Raw genomic sequence first — 20,535 nt, 5'->3', positions numbered from 1 at the left:
AAATGAGTTTCCTTCACTAAACTGCATCTGTAGGTCTCTGTTCATAAACATAAACTAGCCAAAACTAATTTACTATAAAATGAAATGTGTTTGTATAAATTCAGAAAAAAGACCCGTCAGTCACAACTGCATATGAGTACATATTTCTATACTGTGGTCTGTTTACACAAAGTTAGGTTAGTTCATCATTTATGTTGAATAGACTCTCCCAAAATTTTACTCTGCTGCACTGATGTTGAACCGTGTGCTGCACTGGGTCGGTATGACCAACAGGTCAAAACAAGCTCAAAACTAAGTGACCGCTGTGCCCTGATTGGTGTTCTTGCTTTGCGCTTCTTTCGTTTTGACGTTGCGTTTTTATACACACATAAACCAAAAGGAACGACAGATTTCTCATAATGTAGTGCAGTAAAAAGTGAGATATCTGACTTTGAAATGTAGTGGAGTAAAAAGTGAGATATCTGACTTTGAAATGTAGTGGAGTGAAAGTAAAAAGTCACCTAAAATGGAAAAACTTCAGTACAGATACACAAAAAAACAACTTCGGTACAGAAACGAGTTACATTTACTTAGTTACTGTCCACCACTGGCTATAAGCGTCCACTGCTTGTTAGCTATATTAGCCTCCAGTGCTGAAGCTAAAGAAGCTAAACTACAGACGCCAAACGTGTTGATGAGCTGATCAGCTGTAGGTGGGGGCGACTGTGTTTTTGGGAAACTGTAGAGTGAAGTGTGTTTAGTTTTAGCTGAACTGGCGCTTTAATGTTCAGAGCAGCTGCAGAGTCACTCCAGCAGCCCGTAGGCGTTTATCAGGCCGTGATAAAGGAAGTGAGGCTGCTCTGCTGGGGCTGGTAGGCAGTGTATAGAGTTTTACTTCTTCACGTTTGTTTTCTGTCTCTGAGTCAGCGCTCTCCAGGACAGACTCTGACTCTGAATTCTTTCATCAGTTCCTCCGGAGAAGCCGCAGGACCTGAGCTGCACGACGAGGGACCTGAAGATTATCACCTGCGAATGGAGGCGTGGCCGACAGCTGGACGTGGCTCACCCTCTCCGCCGCTGCCAATACTCGCTGCGCGTCCAGTCAGTCTGATTTCATTCCAACTCACTGTGCACTGTGCACACTGCACTGTCAGAAACTGACTCTAGATCAGTAAAGATCAGTCAATTCTACCTCATTAGAAACTGACTGCATCAGTCAGTTCTGACTTAAGTTCAATAGATTCTTTAGAAACTGACTCTAGATCAGTAAGGATCAGTAAACTGACCCTTGGTCAGTAAGGATCAGTAAACTGACTCTAGATCAGTAAGGATCAGTAAACTGACTCTAGGTCAGTATAGTTTACCTTATTACCTTATGGGGCAGTCGTGGGCTGGATGTTAGGGAACCAGTCCTGTGACCAGAAGGTCGCCGGTTTGATCTCCTCAGCTGATGGTCCATGATTAAAGTGCCCTTGAGCAAGACACCTAACCCCCAATTGCTCTCCGGGTGCTGCATAGGGCTGCCCACCACTCGGGGCAAGTGTGCTCACTGCCCCCTAGTGTGTGTGTGTGTTCGCTAGTGTGCATGTATGTGGGTGTATCACTGCACAGATGGGTTAAATGTGGAGGTCTAATTCCACAGTGTGCAAACACAGTTGGCTGATGGTTCTGAATTCAATTCAAATATTAGAAACCGACTCTAGATCAGTAAAGATGAGTAAGCTGACTCTAGATAAGTATAGTTTACCTTATTAGAAACCGACTCTAAATCAGTAAGGATCAGTAAGCTGACTCTAGATCAGTATAGTTTACCTTATTAGAAACCGACTCTAGATCAGTAAGGATCAGTAAGCTGACTCTAGATCCGTATAGTTTACCTTATTAGAAACCGACTCTAGATCAGTAAGGATCAGTAAGCTGACTCTAGATCCATATAGCTTATTAGAAACTGTTCTGGATCTGCAGCTGACTCTAGAACAGACTGTAATATAATTTCCTTTATTCACAGTAATCATAAATAAACAACTCTCCCTCCCAGCAGTGTAGTTTGTTAGCAGTGAGCTGTAGTTGCCAAGCAGCATATGGTTATCGCTGTAGCCTGACTGCAGAAGAGCTGGTGGGATCTGTGGTGTCGTCTCCTATCGTCAGGTTTGATCTGCTGAGGTGTCAGTGGGTTCCTCCAGCTGAAGAGCACAGTGTGCCTGTGGAAGACTCACTCGCTCACTCAGAGGAACACGATGTTCCTGACGTGTCTCGGTCTGAGTCTCTGAGTCTCTTTCTCCAGCGTTGGTGGACAGGTGATCCTCACCTGTATGGGGGGATCCACTGATTCAAGATCTCCACATAATTAAATGGTTGAGATGTAAACAGAGCCATCCAGAGAGGTTCAGAGTGGTTTGGTGTGAAACGCTCTGTTCTAGATAAACTTACCGAGTCAGAACTGTTCACAGTGGTGGTGATAGGAACCAGACGTCCCCCTCTAAAAGCTCCTCACAGAAAGTTCCTACATGAAATGGTTATGAATTCACTGCCTGATGACTGAGACACTGTTTTATGATAGTTTTGAGAAGATTTTGGCACAAACTTCACAGTATACACTCTTAAAAATGGTTCAAGGGTTCTTTAGTAAGAAAAATGGAAAAATGAACACTCAAAGAACCTTTTCCATGATTAAATCGTTCTTTGTATCATTAAAGCGTTCTTCAGATTGATGGAGAACGTGTTTTATATAGTTCTGTTTAGAACCTTTCTGAAAACGGTTCTATATAGCACCAAAAGGGTTCTTCTATTGTTACAGGTAATGTCTATATCTGTGTTGTAGTCATGGCGACCCCTGGTTCCTATCACCACCACTGTAAAGACATCTGACCCATTTCACACCAAACTCTGAATCTCTCTGATTACACCTCACACTCTGGATTATGGGGGAACGTTGGGGACACTGGTGGAATCGTTATTGTCATGACTGTTATGATTATGATTAATGTAACGACTCTCCTGGTTCTGCTGTAGAGACTCAGGTGAAGTCCAGTGTGCAGAGGAGTCCTGTGAATTTGCCGCTCTGCCGGGCCGCGGCTTCTACAACATCAGCGTCGTGGTGAGGAACGGTCTGGGGGAGGAGAGCCAGAGTTACGCCTTCAACATCTCACACAGGGGTACAGCAGCCGTTATTCACCTCCGTACTCCCTGATTATACAGACTACAGACACATTATAACAGAACTGCTGAGGCAACACTGGCCTTCAGTGACTTAGTGTGTGTTTGTCTTCACGGCCACCTGCACTGGAAAGCATTCTGCAGCGCACTGACTCCCTCAAACTATGAATGATTCAGTATCTACTAAAAATGACTCAGGTTCTACGATGAATGATTCTGGTTTATTTAGAAATAAACCAGTATCTGCTATGAAAGATTCAGGATCTACTATGAAAGATTTAGTATCTAAAATGAATGATTCAGTATCTACTATGAATTATTGGGTATCTACTATGAAAGATTGAGGCTACGTTCACACAGCAGGTAAAAGTGGCCCAAATCCGATTTTCTCACCAAATCCGATGTTTTTGTTTGTCTGTTCAGCTTATCTTTTAAATGTGATCTGTATGCGACATCAGTCTGAACAGATCAGCTCCTAAACTGAGCCTCATGCGCAAAAGAACAGAGCTTCACATGGCAGCTCATCCAGAGGTAAACAGTCATGACGGCCAGCGAACGCCAGTCGCTCCCGCAGCTTTCAGCTTCGTCTTCGCCAACATCACATGAGCGAGTATAAAGATCCAGTGGTTGACAGCTGGACTCATCACCTACAGTGTGTTTGAGTTCACTGTAAAAGGGCGCGTTATTCGGCCACTTCTTTGGTTCGAGTCCTCGGATTCTGTAAACTGTTCTCTGACGCTGCAGCCTCGGGCTCCTCCGGCTGCGCTCGGCCGTTCTGTTTGAACACGGAGCAGTTTGATGAGTCTCTTCTAATGTTTTGGTACAGAAACATCAGACTAAATGTTTATGAGTCTCAGCAGCGCGAAATGATGACAAATGTCGAGTTGGACTGACGTATAAGTCGCATGAATTCTGATCTGGCTGTTCAGACTGCCACACTGCCGCAGATGGGATACGTATCGGATTTCAGTGCCACATATGAAAGCATCTCAAATCAGAATTGAAAATGTCAGATTCAGTGTGTTTTTTGCTGTTCACACTGACACACAGACACACATCTGTGTCACATTTGAGGAAAAAGATCGGATTTGGGCCACTATTACCTGCTGTGTAAACGTAGCCTTACTGTCTAATATAAATGATTAAATTTCTACTATGAATGATTCAGTATCTACTATTAATCATTCAGTAACTGCTCTGAATGATTCAGTATGTACTATGAATGATTCAGTATCTACTATTAATCATTCAGTAACTGCTCTGAATGATTCAGTATGTGCTATGAATGATTCAGTATCTACTACGAAAGATTTAGTGTCTAATAGAAATGATTCAATTTCTACTATTAATGATTCAGTGTCTGCTATGAATGATTCAGTATCCAGTGTGAATGATTCAGTATCTGCTATTAATGATTCAGTGTCTGCTATGAATGATTCAGTATCCAGTGTGAATGATTCAGTGTCTATTTTGAACCTGAAGTGTAAATTGTCATTAGAACGTCAGCTCAGTGTTCAGTAATATCTGATTATAGATGGTTTACAACTGTTGTTCTAGATTGTGCCAGATTGTTCTAGATTGTTGTGTTTGTGTGTGTTCTACAGTGTTTCCTGTTCCTCAGTATGTGCTCGTGTCTCCGGGGGCAACAGATGTGGAGGTGTCCTGGGATTTAAAAGGGAATTTTACTGGCCTGCACTTTATCTGCCAAATCACACTGGAGCCGACAGGAAAAACAACCGTGAGCGGCTAAACTCTCAGCTCTGATTCACAACACCGTCACTACCTAATCTACTAACTGAAAATAGCTTACACTGCACACTGAAAATAGCTTACACTGCACACTGAAAATAGCTTACACTGCACACTGAAAATAGCTAACACTGCACACTGAAAATAGCTTACACTGCACACTGAAAATAGCTAACACTGCACACTGATAATAGCTTACACTGCACACTGAAAATAGCTAACACTGCACACTGAAAATAGCTTACACTGCACACTGAAAATAGCTTACACTGCACACTGAAAATAGCTAACACTGCACACTGAAAATAGCCTACACTGCACACTGAAAATAGCCTACACTGCACACTGAAAATAGCTTACACTGCATACTGAAAATAGCTAACACTGCACACTGAAAATAGCTTACACTGCACACTGAAAATAGCTTACACTGCACACTGAAAATAGCTAACACTGCACACTGAAAATAGCTAACACTAGCTAACACTGCACACTGAAAATAGCTAACACTGCACACTGAAAATAGCTTACACTGCACACTGAAAATAGCTTACACTGCACACTGAAAATAGCTAACACTGCACACTGAAAATAGCTAACACTAGCTAACACTGCACACTGAAAATAGCTAACACTGCACACTGAAAATAGCTTACACTGCACACTGAAAATAGCTTACACTGCACACTGAAAATAGCTGACACTAGCTAACACTGCACACTGAAAATAGCTAACACTGCACACTGAAAATAGCTAACACTAGCTAACACTGCACACTGAAAATAGCTAACACTGCACACTGAAAATAGCTAACACTAGCTTACACTGCACACTGAAAATAGCTAACACTAGCTAACACTGCACACTGAAAATAGCTAACACTAGCTAACACTGCACACTGAAAATAGCTTACACTGCACACTGAAAATAGCTTACACTAGCTAACACTGTACACTGAAAATAGCTAACACTAGCTAACACTGCTAACTGAAAATAGCTAACACTAGCTAACAGTGCACACTGAAAATAGCTAACACTAGCTAACACTGCACACTGAAAATAGCTAACACTAGCTAACATTGCTGACTGAAAATAGCTAATGCTGCTAACTGACAATAGCTAACGCTGGTAACTGACAATAGCTAACGCTATTATCTGAAAATAGCTAAGGCTGCTAACTGAAAATAGCTAACGCTGCTAACTGAAAATAGCTAAGGCTGCTAACTGAAAATAGCTAAGGCTGCTAACTGAAAATAGCTAATGCTGTTGAAAATTGAAAATAACTGAGATTAGCCAACCATGCTAAGTGAAAATAGCTAACAGCTAAATGATAAATAAACACAGCTACTTTGAGAAACTGAAAACAACTAAACCAGCTAACTCTGTCATCTGAAAACAGCTAACACTCCCGAACCCCACGTGTGACTAGCCAACACTTAGCAACTCCGCTAAGTGAAACTATTTAAAACTAGCTAACTCTGCTAACTCTCCCACTGGTGTGTTGCTGTTGCGCATGAGTGGCTGGAGAGTAAAAGACACACAGCGCCACCTGGTGTACAGAAGCAACAGCTGTTCAGTGTTCAAGCCTTTGATGCTATGATTGGATGAGGAACAGGAAAGCATAATCGATACCAGTATGAAGTGTTTGATGTTGGGCTTTGTTGTTTGTACAGGAGTGGCAGTTTTTCGTATCCGACCCTGAACAGCGTCTCCGTGCGACTGTGCAGCCACTGCAGCCGAGCTCTCAGTACTCCACCAGGGTGCGCTGTGCACTACAGGGCAACGACTGGGGATCATGGAGCCCCACCGACACCTTCAGCACAGGTCAGCTTTCGGAACACATTAGCCTCTTTGTGCAGCGCGCCCTAGTGGCCGTTCTGGCAGGAGAACAGAAACGGACTCTGGTGTTATTAATTACTGTAATGACATAAAATATTATCTGCTATCAGGTGAGACTCAGTTGTCTCTCTGTGTGACTGTGTTGAGCTGCTAGTGAGCAATGAGCACATTTGTACTGCTGACACAAGATTTTAACACAACGAAAACACCGTCATAAGCTCTGACTCAGTTAGCATCTGACTAAGCAGCGATTATCTCTGTCATCCTCAGAGCCGCTGGTGACGCTGGATATCTGGACCAGCATCAGAGACCAAGTTCACGATCGCAGCCTCATCGTTCTGTGGAAAACTGTAGGTGTCAAACTTCTGGATTCAACACCAGATAAGAGTGGAGGAACTAAGAGTGTCAGTGAAACTGTGAAAATGTTGTGTTTACTTAAGAATGTTGTCAGGCGGTTCCACGCAAAGTGTGGAGAAGCTTCTAATCTACATGATCGAATAATATGAAGAGTTCATATGCAAAAAACGATAAACGGCATCCTTTAAAATGGAGCTGAGTCACTACAGCCGTTATTGTTCACCGTCGAGGCGTCACACGTTCACGTTTTACAGCCGAAACGGTCAAACGCCAGCGCTGTTCTCCAGCAGAACCCCATAAATCTGTTCAGCCAGTGCAGGTCAGGTCAGATGACACAGCACTGCCGCCAACTGATTGAGGCAGAATCTCAAACGACTCCTTCTCCCTACATAGAGCAGCACACAGGTCTTAAACTAACGGCTACTGATCTAAACAGAGCTCAGAGTCTGACAGAGAACCACCCTGGACTCAATTCATACTGGATGAAGACCAATATTTGGGTGGAAAAGACTAAATTTCATGACTCATAGTGACTCTATAGGGAGCAGTGAGGCGTCTGAGACTCAGCCTGAGGATTTTCAGAGCTCTGATCTTATAGATGATTAATATTGATCATTAACGGCTGTTTGTGTTCAGTTTTCAGATCTTTACCTGCTTGTTTTATGGTAAAAATGCTAAATATTGACCTTAAAAGATTAGAAAGTTTAATTTTGTACGTTTGATTTTACCTGGAATGCATCAAAAACATGATTTATGAAAATTAAAATGGAGATATGTGTTTTTTGCAATTGAGCTCTTCATATGTGCTTAATAAGTTACATAGAACTACTTGATGTAACTTTACTCGACGCACTGGGACGACTGTTTTTATGATTGTTAATAAGTGCTATAGATGCTTTATAACCATTATCTGTGTAAAAGGCTCTAAACAGAGTAGTGACACTTGTGTTATAACAAGTTTACAAGCCATCAAAGCATTAATTATGGTAGATTATTACAGCGTTAGGATGCATTATTAGCATTTATAAGTATGCTTACTTATAAGTTACAAAGAGTTATAACCAAATTTAGAACTATTTAAATTTCAATACATATAATACATATAAAATTAAAATTTTTGAAAATGTTGAATTTTTTTAAGATTATAAAGTGAGAATTCTGTCTTAAATGAGTTTTCTTCTTTCATACAAAACTTATGTTCTCTCCAAAAAGCTCCTTTTATTGATTTTAAGAAGTTTTAGATGAGTGTCTAATTAGCTCACGAAAATCAGACAAATCTAATCTGTTCATCTTTGCATAAAAATCATCTTTAAAAGATAAAGATTTATTCTTTTGCGTCTTCCAAGCTACACTGTGGGTGTTCATCACCTGAAGGCTGAGGTCAGTGATGAGCTCTGGGTCAGTGTTGACGTTAAGCTTGTTCCTCTCAGTTTAACAGCGGTTCAGACTCTAATATCGAGGCATTCGAGGTGTGCGTGGTGCAGGACTCGACTCGGAGCAGCGCGTGTGTGAAGGTGACGGAGATGAAGGTGAACTTCACGGTGGCCTTTGGACAGTGTAACGTGTCGGTGCGAGCGGTCACCCTCAGAGGATCTTCCATAACGTCATATATGAGCGTGCAACCAGGTGAGCAATTAACACCCCTTCCTGTTAAACATGCTGACTGACTGCACTGCAGGACCCACTGCAGGACCCACTCATAGGGCTGAACGATACGGGCAAAATATCTAATTGACCAGTGTTGTGGCTGTGATTTGAATCCTGACTGTTTTCTGTAAATTGAGGTTCAGGCCTTTTTTGGCCGATAAGCCCAAGTTTTTTTGACTTGAGGCTGAAAGCAGCATTCCAGACTTCCAGATAGCTGTTGTTGTGATGTCACAGCACTAGGGTGCCTCTGATTGGTCTATCTCATCTACAAGCAGCTCCGTGTTATTGGGCTAAACTTCCCAAGTTAAAAATGTTTAAGACAACATTGTTGGTGTTGTAGGTCATGATACAAAATGCAGGTCTTGCGATTTGAGAATTGCACTCTTTTAAATTGCAATTTCGATGTAAAAATGATTAATCGTTCAGCTCTACTCATTTCACCGCCGTGTGTTGTTTCTGAAGCATTTTAAATTCATACTTCACTCACATTCTGTATATATATATATATATATTTGAATGCAAAAGTTTGGGCACACACATTTTTTAAATTTTTTATGTGAAAAGAAGTTAACGCTTCTTAAATACGACAAATAATTATTAGTATTATTAAATTATTATTTATTTGCTTAATTAAAGATTTTGGGGAAAAAAGTCAAACACACAAGGTGGCATGTGAATAAGGGTGTTTGGGCACCCTTTCAGTCAGTACTTATTAAGACCCACCTTTGGCTACTTCCAGATGTTTCTTGTAGACAGCTGATAGTCTTTCTATTCTTAATAAGGAACTTCTTTCCTTTCTTCTTTCTTTTTTGCTGGCATAAACCTTCTAGTTCTGGAATATTTAGGTCATTTTGCATGCACAGCATGTCTGAGACCTGACCACAGATCTTCAGTATATGGTATTCATTTCTGGGGATGGTGAAGGCCATTACAAAACCTAAACCTTTCGTTTCTTTAGGTAGTTCAAGGTTAATTTTGATATGATTTGGATCTCTGTCTTGTAAAATTTTGTATCTGTTACTTCTTGTGGGACATTAGCTACCAAAATTTGTTGATATTTAGTAGAATCCATTCAATCCTCACAACGTTTCCTGAGCCACTCACAACCCCAAAGCATAACAGATCCACCTCCATGCTTAACAGTTGGCATGGTGTTCCTTTCATCAAATGCTACTCCTTTTTTCTCCAAGCACACCTTTGGTGAATGTGAACAAAGACTTCCATTTTTACTCAGTCGGTCCACAGAGGTTGATTTCAAAATGTCTCTGGCGTATCTAGATGCTGTCTGCATACTTCAAACATTGACGTTTGTGATGACATCCCAGTTAAGGTTTCCTTCCGATGACTCTGGGTGTAACTTGCTTTGTACAAGTCATTATCTTTCAGATTCTCAGCCTCTTAGAGGAGCTTATGGCTGTTGAATTTAAGAACAACACCCAGTGAAACCATTGATCTGACTTGGATTAAGGCCCAATGAGTCAAATGAGCTCTGAGACCCCTCAAAAAACACTCATGGAGAAATCAAATGGGTGTCCAAACTTATGCACATGTCACATTTTATCATTTTTTTTTCCAATGTGTCAAATTCAGCAAATAAACAGTGACTGTAAAATCTGTAGAATACTAATGTATAGATATATATGTACAGCATGTATGTACAGCACTGTGTAGTCTGTAACAGGATGGGTCATTACAGAACCCATGCTGAAGGAGAAGAGGATTGTGGGTAACTCGGAGGGTTTCCTGCTGTCCTGGTCCACGCTCTCCTCTGCCACATGCGGCTACGCTGTGGAGTGGTACATGACGGGTAATGCCGTGGCATGTGATCTGCGGTGGAGGAAGGTCTCAGCCAATCAGACGTCACTATCCCTCAGTGCAGGTACACAAGCAGTTCGACGCCAGGTGACTCAGGTGTTCATCTATATATTCCATCAACGTTATTGAAGAAAAATCCACAGCTGCATTTTATTACTGCTGTAAAAACAGCTTCATTCACGGTTATTAAGGTTCAAACCTGCTGATTCAGCCCACGATTCTTCACCCTGGGTGAAACCTGAGCAGCTTGTCTGTTGTTGTTTTCGCAGAGGGCTTCAGGAAGGGCCACAGATACACCTTCAAAATCTTCAGCTGCCAGACGGAAGGTCACCGACTTTACGAGAAGCGCACTGGCTATCTGGAGGAACAGGGTGAGCTCGCACGCTAACTGCTTTTCCTGTGCAGTAACGTTGCTCAACACACAGACTGCGGCTGAAGAAAACAGGGGTGTTTGCGTAGCAGGTGTTTTGCAATAGATGTTTGTGTTAGAAATGTTCAATTTTACATATTGAGCAGTGAAGCTGTCAGAGAAATGAAAACGTATGTAGCGTTTATGCTAGTACTTCTGCAGCACAGTTCATGATGCTCTCAGTGTTGCACAGCTAGTCATTAAGAAAAGTAGTCCAGTGGTCGTCATTCCGTAGTCGGCATCGGGCAACGATAGCAATTTACAAAAATTGCTGATGTGATAAACCTGATATATTTTGTCGCATTGACTGAATTACGACGCCATTAAGGAACCAAAACATGAATATTGCTACCAGTAAGCTGACACTGACCTCATAAGACTGACCTCACCAGAATACCCTGAACAGACCAGCAGGCTCTGTCCAGTGAGGTAGCTCTGTTACCATAGGAATTTAGGGGTGGGGTTTAGAGGGGCCGTACCCTTATTCACAGTGCAATCCAGCACCAAAAGTCTTCAGTCTTCAGTTTTCCCTGACGAGTTCTGTCATTACGAGATCACGTCAGATCCCGCAAGACTACACAGTACACTGTTTGTTAATTGTTATCGCTGCAATATGCACATGGGTGTATGGGTGCCTCAAGGCAGTCACGACAAATTATTTCCATGAAAATGATGTGCAAATCTTTCTGATGAATTCACCAGTGTGATATAATCACAGTACAGTAGTCTCTCTAACGGTTATCTGCAGCATGAAGCCTGTCGGGACTCAGCAGTGCGTGATGCTGTATCTGTGGTCTCTCTGTGTGTAGAACCGCTAAGCGCCCCGAAGCTGCTCTACCCTCCGAGCATCTTCTGGTCTTCATTATTACTGCAGTGGAGCTTCGACGAGGAGGATTCAAAACATCCCGGATTCATCACAGGATACAGACTGACCATACAGGAGCATGCAGGCTGGACCTACAGTAACAGTCAATGTTTTTAATACAGACTGAACCCACAGTAACATAAGAGTCCAATACAGATTGGACCTACAGTAACGTCAGAGTCTAATGCAGACTGGACCTACAGTAATATCAGTGTCTAATACAGACTGGACCTACAGTAACAGTCAGTATTCAGACTGGACCTACAGTAAAAGTGTCTTTAATACAGACTTGGACCTACAGTAACAGTGTCTTTAATACAGACTGGACCTACAGTAACAGTTAGTGTGTAATACAGACTGGACCTACATTAAGTCGGTATTCAGACTGGACCAACAGTAACGGTCAGTATACAGACTGGACCTACAGTAACAGTGTCTTTAATACAGACTGGACCTACAGTAACAGTTAGTGTCTAATACAGACTGGACCTACAGTAACAGTGTCTTTAATACAGACTGGACCTACAGTAACAGTGTCTTTAATACAGACTGGACCTACATTAACAGTCAGTATTCAGACTGGACCTACAGTAACAGTGTCTTTAATACAGACTGGACCTACAGTAACAGTTAGTGTGTAATACAGACTGGACCTACATTAAGTCGGTATTCAGACTGGACCAACAGTAACGGTCAGTATACAGACTGGACCTACAGTAACAGTGTCTTTAATACAGACTGAACCTACAGTAACAGTTAGTGTCTAATACAGACTGGACCTACATTAACAGTCAGTATTCAGACTGGACCAACAGTAACGGTCAGTACACAGACTGGACCAACAGTAATATCAGTGTCATATACAGACTGGACCTACAGTAACAGTCAGTATACAGACTAGAACTACAGTCACAGTCAGTGTCTAATACAGACTGAATCTACAATAATCGTCGGTGTCTTTAATACCAACTGAACCTACAGTAACAGTCAATATACAGACTGGACCTACAGTAATGGTCAAATCTAATTGCTGTAAATGATGTCAAAAAGGACATCTGTCACACTGACCTTTATAGACATTACATACGGACTCACATACATACTCGCACACATATATATACACACATATTAGCAACCACCTGGGTTCGACAGCAACAGCCTGACAATATCTTAACAATCACCTGGGATACTATAGCAATGGCTGAGCTACACTTTAGCAACCACTTGGCATACCATAGCAATGGTCTAGCATCACCTTAGTAACCGTCTCAAAACCATAGCAACCACCTAACATCAACTTAGCAACCACCTGAGATACAGTAACAATGACTTAGGAACACTTTAGCAGTCATCTCTAATACCATAGCAACCACTTGACAACAACTTTGCTACCACCTAAGCTGCTATAGCAACAGCCTAGCAACATCTTCGCAACCACCAGGGACAGCATTCTGATTTTAATTGGAGTAGTGTTCTTTTAAATGGCCAGTCCAAACTTTTATGACCCAGTTCTATTAGTTTATTGACTAAGAGGCCTCAGGATGTAATAAGCCTGAGAATTGAAGGGGTCACTCATCTGATTGTTTATCTGTGGTGGGTTCCCCAACAACCACCTCAGCAAACATGATTCCTAAGTGGTAGAGCGAGCATCTCTCTGAACACTCTCTCTCCCAGTAAAGATGGTCTTAACACTGAGGTGCTTCTGGGTAACCAGGCCCTGCTTGTTCACTCATTCACCCATCAACATACTGCTGTTAATCATACGCAGGGTTTTGGAACATCTCTGTGGAAGACCCTCACTCTAAGTCAGTGCCGGTGAAGGAGGATCAGCACTACACTGTCCGACTGGCTGCCTGTACACGAGCAGGCTGTGGACCCGAGTCCGTCCACACCATCACGACCCCGCAGAACCGTGAGTGCAACCACACAAAGACGGGCAAGGAACAAAATATGAATTATTCCGTTCCACCTTAAATGGTCAGGCACCTGAATGTAACTGCTGCACCGTTTAAGGTGGAATGGAATGTTTGAATAAGAATCTGGTGAATAGGAACATCACTAACGCGTTTGAGGCGAGTGCTTGATTTAGGCTTGCGGTTAGCACCATGCTAATCGGAAGCTGTAGCTTCAGCACTGGAGCCACATTGGCGCTGTAGCTCCAGTGCGGAAGCTACAGAAGGTAACCAAACCCATCTTGACCAACTGAAGCAGTTGAGTGTTTAGCTCAGAAGCCACTAGCAGAAAGAATATGTAAGCTGAATAAAGAAGTTACTAAATTATAGATGATACAAATCAGAAGCTGGAAATTATACACTGTATTTGTCACTTTCAGATTACTTGCTGATGGCAAAGGTCATGACCCCTCTCCTCATATTGATTGGCTGTTGTTTTTGCCTGTGGCCGTGCAAAGAAACGTGAGTATTCCAGAATAAAGCACTGTATGCAGTAAACAGTATCGCCCAACCCCATTTCACCCCAGACCCTCCCACTTAGCCCTACCCCTCTGTCTTGTGTTCAGACCTCGGGTTAGGGTGTCCTGTTTCTTGTTGGGATAGAGGGCGAAGCGTTAAGGTCGTTGCACGCTGGATGTGTCGCGTCGTGTCCCGCAGCGTCCAAAAATTCCATTGCTTTTAACAGAAGGATGCACCGACATGTCAGCACTCCACGACTCCAAGCACTGTTCAGTTTCTCAGTGTGTCACAGCGCCCCACTCAGCATTTTACCATCACTACGTTAAATTAAAGCCATGTTGAGGCCACGAAGAGCCACAGTAGATCACAGTGGCTTCAAACACAGAGAAAGGCAGCCAGTGTTTTAGGTTAAGATACCTCAGCTAGTGTTACTGTACTGGCCTCTTTCAGCTCGTATCTTTCAGCCTGTAAACAGCCAGTCTGTGTGGAGGTAGTGAACTGATACCAAGTGTATTGAGATGCTAAACACTTTATTTCACTCAGTTTACACGAGTGGAGTGTTAAAATGAACCTGAACCTGGTGTTGTTGGGCTCCCCCTGCTGGTATTCTATAGCAGCACTCTGCACCGTGACGCTACGTGTCTGGTGCGCAACGGCCTTTAGGGCTACATGGCCGTCAAAACGAGGATTTTTCAGAGGCACATTCCAATCAGAGTGTGATGAGAAATGTCCCTGAATGGGGCTCCCGAGTGGCGCAACCATCTAAGCGTTGGCCCTGTCTTTAGGAGATTGCGAGTTCGGTCCCTGGTGATGCTACAGCCGTCCGTGGCCAGGAGTCCAAGAGAGCATAATTGGCCTCGCTCTCTCTGGGTGGGTAGGATGGCCCCCCCATCTCCCCCCATCACTCAGCGCAGGCGTCTGTTAGCTGACGTAGCAGATCTGGCAGTTGGCGCTTTCCTCCGAGCGCATTCGGCTGTCCAACGACGTTGCGTGAGCGGCAGTTCGAAAAGCTGGCTTCACAGGTCTCGGAGGAAGCCTGTGTTAGCCTTCACCCTCCTAGCGCTGGTAGTATCGTGTGATTGGGGGAGTCCTAACTAGCGAGTGGAATGCCTCGTGAGTCCCTGAATGCCTCATGAATCACTGCTAAGATGGCTGCGCAAGCGACCAAAGAAACCGATGGTAGCCTATTAATGAAGCGATATGTTTTTTGTATTTGGTGACTTGTTTGTTTGATGCGGGTGGCACAGTGGGTAGCGCTGTCGGCTCACAGCAAGAAGGATCTGGGTTCGGTTCCCCAGCCGGGTGACCAGGGTCCTTTCTGTGTGGAGTTTGCATGTTCTTCCCATGTCTGTCCCCTTGGCATGTTCGTCCCCTGCACAATGACCACTGGGATAGGCTCCAGCTCCCCCCGTGACCCAGAAGAATAAGCGGTTTAGAAAATGTGTGTGTTTGATTGTTGCTTGAAATCGAAGTTGAGAACAAATGACAATTGTCCAAGCTTTTCAGTCTCACTCACATAAAAGGCCAGTGTCATTGTGATATAAGATTATTGCCATAGTGTAGAGGCAAAGCAGCAGACCACGTCCTGAACAGTTTTTCCAGGCTGTTTTCAGTATGATTTACGGGTCCTGTCCCCAACAAAGTTAGAATACTTGTTATTTGGATATTCTGAGTTTGTCATCCGAGTAACTGCAGGCAGTAGTGTTGGTTTATTTGAGATCTTAACAGTGTTAAGGGTTGTCGCATTTCGGAGGGGATGATTTCAACCACTACCCCTATGTAACTCAGTTCCAAGGGGCAAGGTGACACTCGAAAACAAGGGCTAGGGGTAAAAATGATAAACGGGACCGGACCTGTAAGTGTGGGAAACAGTGTCGAGTGCACATTATTACATGCAGCACACTGTGTCTGTGCTCAGTGTTCAGGATTACTGTATTTATGAATCTGAGTTTCTCTCCAGGCTGAAAGGAATCGCTGTGGACATTTTCAGCTTCCCTTCAGATCAGAGGATGAAGGTGCTGGAGCTGGACGACAGTCTGTTTGAGGTAAGACGTTTACTAACACACTTTCACCGTCACTCCAGCCGGATTCTCACTGAAGAGAAATGAATACAGAAATCAGTGGCTGCTCAGTACATCACCCCCCTCCCAATATTCTCACCACGTTTTCCCTCATCTTCCCTCTTTTGATATTGATAACTGTGGTGATTGATAACTAAATATTTGCATCAGGAATAGTATTTTAACCCATGAATTAAACTAAGACTTTTTCTGGTGTAGAATGCACAGTTTACGAAAAACAAACTGATATGGTAAAACAGTGTTAATGACAATAATATTTGTTTATAATATTTAAAAGACTAGATACTTGAAACATATGTAATGCTAGCTAATATCAAACTCTGCTAACTGAAAATAGCTAATGCTAACCAGCTGTGCTAACTGAAAACAGCTAAGGTTAGCTACCTCTACTAACTGTCTAACTAGCTAACTCTGCTCGTTGCTAACACTAGCTGTAACTCGGCTAACTGCTCCGCTGTGAGTGAACAGCTAGACTTCTTACCTCCTCATGTGATGTAAAAGCTCTCTTTGCCATCTATTGTACTGAAGCAGCAACTGTTTAGAGTTCCAGCCCTTTCTGTAAATACCAGCCTAACATCGTCACAGAACGTTAGCAAAAATACCCCAAACGGGCTTCATAAGCGTGGCTGTTTCCATGGTTACCTGTACCTGTTCTGACCCCCTCAGGTGAGCGAGATGCTGCGGGTGCTGCAGGTGGAGGACTGTAAGTGTTGTAATCTGGACTCTGTGGATTTGAGGAGCAGCATGGAGGAGAAATCGTGGCTGATCTTCACTGAGGAGCGCTGTAAACCTGCGGGACCTTCTCTGTCTGAGGAAGAGCTGGCGTGGGATGAGCTGGCTGCTGAGAGGGTGACAGGCATGACCAACCTCACCTACCTGTCCTCGCTCCCCCCGCGCACAGCTTCACCTGCACTGGAGTCCAGCAGGAGCCACAGTGCCAAATATGTCGCCTCTTTCAACACCAACGACTACGTCACCTCCTTTAACACCACCGAGTACATCACCGCCGTCAGCCCCGGCGACTACGTCACCTCCATCAAATCCGGCGACTACGTCACCTCCTTTAACACTGGCAAGTACGTCACCTCCATCAAATCCAGCGACTACGTCACCTCCTTTAACACCACCGAGTACATCACCCCCGTCAGCCCCGGCGACTACGTCACCTCCATCAAATCCGGCGACTACGTCACCTCCTTTAACACCGGCGACTACTTCAGCTCTGTCAGCCCAGGCAACCATGTCACCTCCGCATCCACAGTAACGATGTGACTCAGCACAGCTTTTACACGGAAAGATCCAAATCAGTTTCAATACGCTGTAATTATACTGATTGATACTGTAAGTGTGACTCGCCGCTGAAAAGTCACAGTATCGCGCTTTCATGCAAAAAAAAGATGCGCCTGCTTTACTTATTATTTAGCAGAAATGTTTTCTTTTATTGGTGTCATATATCAGTATTGTTAAGGCCAGTATGGCGATAACAGTTAAAGGCAAGCTAATCTATTAATCTCTTTGATTACGATTTGACTAACGACTCAATCTAGTCAATGTATCATGTATTTCTCATTATATCGTCTGCTGTAATAATATTAGACTACTTAACCTATTTCTAGATTTTTACTTTAAACGATTTCTAATTTTTATGGAGAAGCGAAGTCATATCGCCCCCTACACTTCCTGTAGTGTATTACAGTCTGTCAGAGTGACTGTGTGGATCATATGAACATTATAGAGCTTTTTAAATGAAACGGTAGAAGCCATATCGCCCCCTACACTTCCTGTAGTGTATTACAGTCTGTCAGAGTGACTGTGTGGATCATATGAACATTATAGAGCTTTATAAATGAAACAGTAGAAGCCATATCGCCCCCTACACTTCCTGTAGTGTATTACAGTCTGTCAGAGTGACTGTGTGGATCATATGAACATTATAGAGCTTTTTAAACGAAACAGTAGAAGCCATATCGCCCCCTACACTTCCTGTAGTGTATTACAGTCTGTCAGAGTGACTGTGTGGATCATATGAACATTATAGAGCTTTTTAAATGAAACGGTAGAAGCCATATCGCCCCCTACACTTCCTGTAGTGTATTACAGTCTGTCAGAGTGACTGTGTGGATCATATGAACATTATAGAGGCTTTATAAATGAAACAGTAGAAGCCATATCGCCCCCTACACTTCCTGTAGTGTATTACAGTCTGTCAGAGTGACTGTGTGGATCATATGAACATTATAGAGCTTTTTAAACGAAACAGTAGAAGCCATATCGCCCCCTACACTTCCTGTAGTGTATTACAGTCTGTCAGAGTGACTGTGTGGATCATATGAACATTATAGAGGCTTTTTAAATGAGACAGTCGAGGTCTTATGGTGTGTTAAGAGTCTGCAGTCGTGTTCCTCCAGTATGAGTGAGTGTGGGACCTCCTGTGTCCTTTAGACTTGAGGCGGTTCTGAAACCCCCACAGTGACGTGAGGAATGGAGTGTGTGAGTGTGTGTTTGCGCTCTGAGCCCCTCGTGGAGATGCTGAGGGGAAAACTGCGGTTGTGAAATGATGACTTGCTAACTCTCTCCTCTTATCAGCCGCAGCATCCTTCATATCTCATCTCACAGCCTCTCTCACTTCCACCTGACGGTGACTCAGTGTTTCCGCAGAGAGACGAGCGCCGAGAGAAAAGCAGAACAACCAGAGCGCTGAGAGGAGCATCAGATCTCAGCACATACTTCATGATTTATAAACAGCTTTTATTATTTTTCCTTTTTTTGTTTTTTCTTGCTTATAGTCATACATTTTGTATAAAACTGCACTGAAATTCATCCCTCTGTTACCTTTGCTTTGTTCAATGTCAGTCTTTAAAGCTCAAATGCACATTAAAAGGCCCGTATTATGAAAGTCTGATTATTATTATTATTTCATACATTTTTAAACACGGATACTTTCAAAATGTACCATTTACTGTCCAGCCTATATATGGAAACTTTAGCTCCACCCATTCAGCCAGGTTAGCTCCACGCATTCAGCCTACAGCAGTTTAGCCCCACCCATTCAGCTACAGCAGTTTAGCCCCACCCATTCAGCCTACAGCAGTTTAGCTCCACCCATTCAGCCTACAGCAGTTTAGCCCCGCTCATTCTTGCTGAAATTATAAGTAGTCTGAATGGGCGGGGCTAAACCCTGTTTCAGTTTGGACTGCTTTCCTAGCTCATTTACAAACACTATGTGGCCAAAAGTATGTGGACACCTGACCATTTTGGCCATATACTGTACATTAGTGTTAAAGGGACAGTACCTGTAGAACACAGAACACAAACAAAGCCTCAGGGTGAATGTTTCACTTCTTTAATAATAATAATAATAATAATAATAATAACAATAATAATACTCCCTTTGATAAGATTGTACGTTTCTCACTGCGTCCCAAAGCACACTGTACAACAGAAACTACCATTCAGACGAACTCCATTAAATTACAGCCTCTCATCAATAAGATTTTTAGGAAAAATATAAATATCTCTGTTTTTCTCACTGCTTTCATACAAATTCAGAACACAGAACAGGTCAGCTCTGCACAGCTTACATCTTACAAAAATAATCCTCCAATCAAATCACGCGCTGAGCAGCGGCGCTGGAGCAGAGGCGGCTGAATGCCGTCGGTGTCAGAGCAGCAGAGGAAGCTGAACACAGGAAATGAAGACCAGGCAGCGGAAACAGTGCGAAACAGAAAAGAAGCAGAGAAAACGCAGCTCTCAGAAAATAAACCTTATCTCATCATTTCTCCGCCTGCGCTGCCTAAACGCTCCAGTGCAGGCTTATGATGAGCTCAGAGACTGTGGTGCCCCCTGCTGGAGCACTTCAGTCAGCTCACCTGCTGCTGAGAGCAGAGAAGGGAGAGCAGGTTCCGGAGATGGAACCATATGAAAAATCACATTATTGAACGCCAGAATGATCAATATGACTGTGTTCTTATCTGTACCACTTTCATTAAAGAGCCCATATCCTACAGCTCTACTGAGCGAGGCCCACTCACAACACCTGTGTGGCTTTATGAGTCATCATGCTGTAGATTGAATGGGTGGAGCTAAACTGCTGTAGCTGAATGGGTGGAGCTAAACTGCTGTAGACTGAATGGGTGGAGCTAAACTGCTGTAGACTGAATGGTGGAGCTAAACTGCTGTAGACTGAATGGTGGAGCTAAACTGCTGTAGACTGAATGGTGGAGCTAA

General features: G+C 43.2%; 1 protein-coding gene across 1 annotated transcript in view; it reads left to right on the top strand.

The window, feature by feature from the left end:
- Positions 1-18,065, top strand: part of osmr (oncostatin M receptor) — a 19,912-nt gene extending 1,847 nt beyond the window's left edge. The window contains exons 4-16 of the mRNA XM_036599155.1: positions 948-1,080; positions 2,992-3,134; positions 4,740-4,873; positions 6,558-6,708; positions 6,994-7,073; positions 8,511-8,706; positions 10,424-10,606; positions 10,812-10,913; positions 11,761-11,913; positions 13,585-13,728; positions 14,149-14,230; positions 16,188-16,272; positions 16,975-18,065. Of these exons, the coding sequence (XP_036455048.1) occupies positions 948-1,080; positions 2,992-3,134; positions 4,740-4,873; positions 6,558-6,708; positions 6,994-7,073; positions 8,511-8,706; positions 10,424-10,606; positions 10,812-10,913; positions 11,761-11,913; positions 13,585-13,728; positions 14,149-14,230; positions 16,188-16,272; positions 16,975-17,580 (2,192 nt within the window). The 3' untranslated portion in view covers positions 17,581-18,065. The remainder of the gene's footprint in view (positions 1-947; positions 1,081-2,991; positions 3,135-4,739; positions 4,874-6,557; positions 6,709-6,993; positions 7,074-8,510; positions 8,707-10,423; positions 10,607-10,811; positions 10,914-11,760; positions 11,914-13,584; positions 13,729-14,148; positions 14,231-16,187; positions 16,273-16,974) is intronic.
- The last annotated feature ends 2,470 nt before the right edge of the window (positions 18,066-20,535 follow it).

This window comes from Colossoma macropomum, unplaced genomic scaffold (assembly GCF_904425465.1).
Source record: "Colossoma macropomum unplaced genomic scaffold, Colossoma_macropomum, whole genome shotgun sequence".
NCBI lineage: Eukaryota > Metazoa > Chordata > Actinopteri > Characiformes > Serrasalmidae > Colossoma > Colossoma macropomum.
This window is presented reverse-complemented; position numbering and strand designations above follow the sequence as displayed.